At 40.9% G+C, this 5396-nt stretch overlaps 1 protein-coding gene across 1 annotated transcript; it reads left to right on the plus strand.

Moving 5' to 3' along the window:
- Positions 1 to 404: 404 nt before the first annotated feature.
- LOC112735364 (uncharacterized) lies at positions 405 to 2278 on the plus strand. Its single transcript, XM_025784908.1, has 3 exons — positions 405 to 1023; positions 1911 to 1996; positions 2249 to 2278. The coding sequence occupies exons 1-3, from the start codon at positions 405 to 407 to the stop codon at positions 2276 to 2278; spliced, it is 735 nt and encodes a 244-aa protein (XP_025640693.1).
- Positions 2279 to 5396: the final 3118 nt, after the last annotated feature.

Consider the following 5396-nt stretch of genomic DNA (forward strand, 5'->3'; position numbering starts at 1 on the left):
GTTTATCGAGGACTACGTCGGAATTTGATATGATTTGGGTGATCGTGGATCACTTAACCAAATTCGCTCATTTTCTTCCTACCCGAGTAAACTGTTCTATGGAGGAGTTGGCAAGATTATACATCAAAGAGATAGTAAGGTTGCACGGTATGCCATCAAGCATAGTGTCGGACCGAGATCCCCGATTCACATCAAGGTTTTAGGGAGCTTTCCAAAGAGCTTTCGGTATAAAGCTATGTCTCAGTACCGCATATCATTCGCAAATGGATGGATAGTTGGAAAGGACTATTCAGACATTGGAGGATATGCTCAGAGCGTGTGTATTAGATCAACCCGGAAGTTGGGACCGATACATGCCATTGCTTGAGTTTGCGTACAACAACAGCTTTCATGCGAGCATAGGGATGGCTCCGTATGAGGCTTTGTATGGACGGAAGTGCCAGTCTCCACTGTGTTGGTATGAATCTGGTGAAGCAAGTGTTTTGGATCCTGATTTGATAGCAGGGACTACTGAGAACATTAAGAAGATTTGTGCAAGGATCCTAACTGCTCAGAGTCGACAGAAGAATTATGCAGATCAGAGAAGTAAACCGATAGAATTTGAAGTGGGAGAACATGTATTCCTGAGGGTTACACCGATAACTGGGATTGGAAGAGCAATCAAAATCAAGAAGTTGAATCCAAGGTATATAGGGCCGTTTGAGATTCTAAGGCGATTCGGGCTGGTGGCGTATCAAGTTGATTTGCCACCTCATCCATCTAACTTACATGACGTATTCCACATGTCACAACTCCGTAAATACACGTCGGATGCAGCTCATGTGTTGGAACCTGAGTTGATTGAGTTGAGGGAGAACTTAACTTTCCAAGTGACGCCAGTGAGAGCCGATGACACTAGTGTGAAGAAGTTGCGAGGAAAGGAAGTTTCAATGGTTAAAGTTGCTTGGGAGCGAGCAGGAGTTGAGGAGCATACTTGGGAGTTGGAGTCCGAGATGCGAAAGGATTACCCCGAGCTTTTCTCAGGTAATTCAAATTTTTAGGGCAAAATTCCTTATTTGGTGGGGAGAATGTAAGAACCATAACTAATCAATTGATTAATTAAGTAATTAATTGCCCAAATTAGATTTCGAAAAGATAGAGTGAGAATTTGAGGATTCAAATATGATTTTTGGACTCATTAGGTTTTTCTGAGTCAGAAAATGTGCCTTCTGCGAAAAACTGTGAAAAACTACGAACCGGTAGTTGAACCGGTTCAAGTCTGCTTGGTACCGCACAAGAAAAAGTGAAAACCGTCAAAAACCTTATAAAAATAATAGAAGTTGAAAATCGGGCATTAATTTTAAAGGTTTGGCCCGAAGTTGGCCAAACGGGTTAAAAATGCTAACGACTTGGACTGGGCCTAAGTTGGGTCCAAGACCAATATATAAGTCCATTTAAGTGGCCATTTCAGCCACTTAAACACCACACAAGCAGCAGCAACGTGAAAAGAGAGAAGAGAGGTAGGGTTCCAAAAATTCACTATTCATCATCTTCTTCTTGGAGCCATATCTCACTCTCCAGAGCTCCGATTTGCATGCCGTCAGTTGCCACACGAAGCTCTTGTCGAGCTCTTTAATTTCATCTGAACAAAGTGGTAAGGAACTTACAATTTCTTGCCCAGTTCTTCCTTCTATAACAGATTCGATTTTTGGCTATGGTGAATGAGTGGTTCTTGTGATTTTGATTAATTAGGTACAATCTAGCACTGGATACTTAGTGGGTTTTATCTCAATCAACTTTGGGTAAGGTGAGCAAATCAACTCTCTTGTGGTTTTGTGGATTTGATGAACCCTAAGTTGAATTATTGTAAATTATGTATTATAGCTTGCAGTTGTGAATTATTGGATATTATTGGAGCTTGTTGGTGTTAGTTGGAGTGGAATTGGAGGCTTGCTTGTGGTTGAAAGCTTGCTTGTACTCAATTTGGGGTTTTGGTGCATATTGGGAATCGGCCAAGGTATGGTTTCGGTTTCCTCTATTTAGTATATATATAATATTCATGGACACTTAGGCTAGTGACCCATAGGATAGGTTCAAATTGAAATGGTTGTTGAGTTGTTGAATGATGGTATGTGATGATTTATGATGAATTGATGATTGTTGAGTTTGGTTATGGTGATTGATAATGATATGATGAGGATGAATGATTTGTAATGTTGAGAAGTGGATTGTATTGATATATGTGATGTTAATGTTGATAATTTGGTAGTGTAGTTGGGAAAATGTTAATGAAGGTTGATTATAATGTGATATATTCATGTTGAGGTTGTGGATGATGAAAGGTGAAGGAAAATGTGGTAAGCTTGATGCAATATGACAAAAAGGGGTGATTGTGATGAGAAATGAAGTTTGGAATGGTTTGGTATGGGTTTGGTTGTGTTTTGTAAGAAATTGTGGAAATTGGGTAAATGTTGATTTTTGGTGAACTTGGTCTGATCATAACTTATGCCTCAGTTTTCAAAATTGGTTGAAATTTGTTTAAAATTAAAGCTTATTGAAAACTCTTCAAATCGATATAAAGTTTGCAAATTTGGATTTTTGTAGAGGAAGTTATGATCATTCAAAAATTGGTGTTGAAATATGAAATTATGCAAAGTTACAGGATTTTATGATTTCTGGTATGTGCGCACGCACAGCTTTGTGCGCACGGACAATCTTGCAACATTTTAAACCTGTGCGCATGCACAGACCGGTGCGTACGCACAGGCAGGGAAGGGCTTTCTGTTTGCAGCGCTAGCACAGCTTATGCGCGTACACACCAATAGGAATTTACAACCTGTGCGCGCGCACAGCCTTGTGCACACGCACAAGTTGGGAAGGGAGTCTGTTGAGGGTGCTAGCACACCCTGTGCGAGTGAACAGACCTTGTAAAATTTGGTACCTGGTGATGAGCGGATATTTTATACGCTTTTTGGGGTTAATTTCATATAGTTTTTAGTATGTTTTAGTTAGTTTTTAGTTTATTTTCATTAGTTTCTAGGCAAAATTCATATTTCTGGACTTTACTATGAGTTTGTGTGTTTTTCTATAATTTCAGGTATTTTCTGGCTGAAATTGAGGGAGCTGAGCAAAAATCTGATTCAGGCTGAAAAAGGACTGCTGATGCTGTTGGATTCTGACCTCTCTGCACTCGGAATAGAATTTCTAGAGCTACAGAAATCCAAATGACGCGCTTTTAATTGCGTTGGAAAGTAGACATCCAGGGCTTTCCAGTAATATATAATAGTCCATACTTTGCTCAAGGATAGATGACGTAAACTGGCGTTCAACGCCAGTTCCATGTTGCAGTCTGGCGTCCAGCGCCAGAAACAAGTTACAAGTTGGAGTTCAACGCCAGAAACAGGTTACAACCTGGCGTTGAACGCCCAAAACAGCCCATGCACGTGAGAAGCTTAAGTCTCAGCCCCAGCACACACCAAGTGGGCCCCAGAAATGGATTTCTGCACCATCTATCATAGTTTACTCATTTTCTGTAAACCTAGGTTACTAGTTTAGTATGTAAACAACTTTTAGAGATTTATTTTGGGGATCATGACATTTTAGATCTGAACTTTGTACCTTTTAACGGCATGAGTCTCTAAACTCCATTGTTGGGGGTGAGGAGCTCTGCTGTGTCTCGATGAATTAATGCAAGTATTTTTTTTTTCCATTCAAACATGTGTGTTCCTATCTAAGATATCCATTCGCACTTCAATATGAATGTGATGAACATGACAATCATCATCATTCCTCCACGAACGCGTGCCTGACAACCACTTACGTTCCACTGTAGAATGAATGAATATCTCTTAGATCTCTTAATCGGAATCTTCGTGGCATAAGCTAGATTGATGGCAGCATTCAAGAGAATCCAGAAAGTCTAAACCTTGTCTGTGGTATTCTGAGTAGGATTCGGGGATTGAATGACTGTGACGAGCTTCAAACTCGCGAGTGCTGGGCGTAGTGACAGATGCAAAAGGATAGTAAATCCTATTCCGGTACGATTGAGAACCTGCAGATGATTAGCCGTGCGGTGACAGCGCACCAGGACCCTTTTCACTGGAAGGATGGATGGTAGCCATTGACAACGGTGATCCACCAACACACAGCTTGCCATAGGAGGACGTGCGTGCGTGAATCAGAAACAGAGGAAAGCCGAATTTCAGAAGACAAAGCATCTCCAAAACTCCAACATATTCTCCATCATTGCATACAAGTATAATTTGTGTTCTGCCCTTTTATTCCTTGCAATCAAATTTGATAAGTGAATTATTTTATTGTCTTCCTAACTAAGAGTTACAAGATAACCATAGATTGCTTCAAGCCAATAATCTCCGTGGGATCGACCCTTACTCACGTAAGGTATTACTTGGACGACCCAGTGCACTTGCTGGTTAGTTGTGCGAATTTGTGAAGAATTGTGATTTCCAATTTCATGCACCACCTGGGCGTGCGCACGCATACCCCTGTGCGGACGCACACGCCCTATTTCTCAATTTAACTTTGTTTTCAACTATTTCACCTTCCCAACAAGATTGTAAGCTTCTATAACACCATTTTAAGACTTTTGGGCTTAATTTTGGGTATGAGAACATGGTAAATAATCTAAGGGTTTTAGTGGATGATTATTATGAAAAATCAGAAAATGGAGGCTTAGGTTTCGGGTGTAATGAGGATGGTTTGATGGTGTGTGAAGGTAGATTGATATGTGAAGGGAGAAATGATGAACTGTTGAGTTTGGAAACTGAAATATGAATTGACAGTGGTTGAGATGAGTCGAGGACTCTAAATGAGATGATGGATTCACGTTATACTAAAAATGTTTCTGAAAACCACTGAAGTATTTATTTTATATTGAGAATATGAGACGTTATGCACCCGGTAGGGATGGCGGTTGGATCCCGCCTATCGAGGTGGTGGCGGCGGCGTAACGACGGTGGTTCGTCCCGCTTGCGTTGAGATGTGAGGTATGAGGCAAGAGTATCCCACTCACATCCCTTCGGACCATCAAAGTGTGCAGGCACAAAACCCTGGACAGTGATCCGAGCACTATATCTCGGGGGTTCCCAATAATGATTCTGAAGGGCGACATCTCCATGGAGATGTGTCGGGTTGGCAGTTGAACCGACAATGTGATATCATAGCCAGTAGGGCAGACATTCATCATGTTCATTTTCTATCTACTTGTATGTTTTTTCGACTTATAATTGTATGCCTAATTGAATAACATGCCTAATTACTTACTTGAATTACTTGCCTTATATGCTTCTACTTGTGTTTTATTTGCATTGTAGTTATCTGTGTTTTCTACTGGGATTGAGGAGGATCGGAAGGCGGTGGCGATGGGATCGCATGGAGGATAGGTTGGTGAAGGCTGT

Source organism: Arachis hypogaea, chromosome 13 (assembly GCF_003086295.3).
Source record: "Arachis hypogaea cultivar Tifrunner chromosome 13, arahy.Tifrunner.gnm2.J5K5, whole genome shotgun sequence".
In the NCBI taxonomy this organism is placed as follows: domain Eukaryota; kingdom Viridiplantae; phylum Streptophyta; class Magnoliopsida; order Fabales; family Fabaceae; genus Arachis; species Arachis hypogaea.

Excerpts from the sequence above, each read along its gene's own strand:
- LOC112735364 (XM_025784908.1), top strand. The coding sequence starts at position 405 with ATGGCTCCGTATGAGGCTTTGTATGGACGGAAGTGCCAGTCTCCACTG. Across the intron at positions 1,024-1,910 it reads TTACCCCGAGCTTTTCTCAG|TTGGAGTGGAATTGGAGGCT; the intron begins GTAATTCAAATT and ends TGTTGGTGTTAG. Across the intron at positions 1,997-2,248 it reads CATATTGGGAATCGGCCAAG|TGTAGTTGGGAAAATGTTAA; the intron begins GTATGGTTTCGG and ends ATAATTTGGTAG.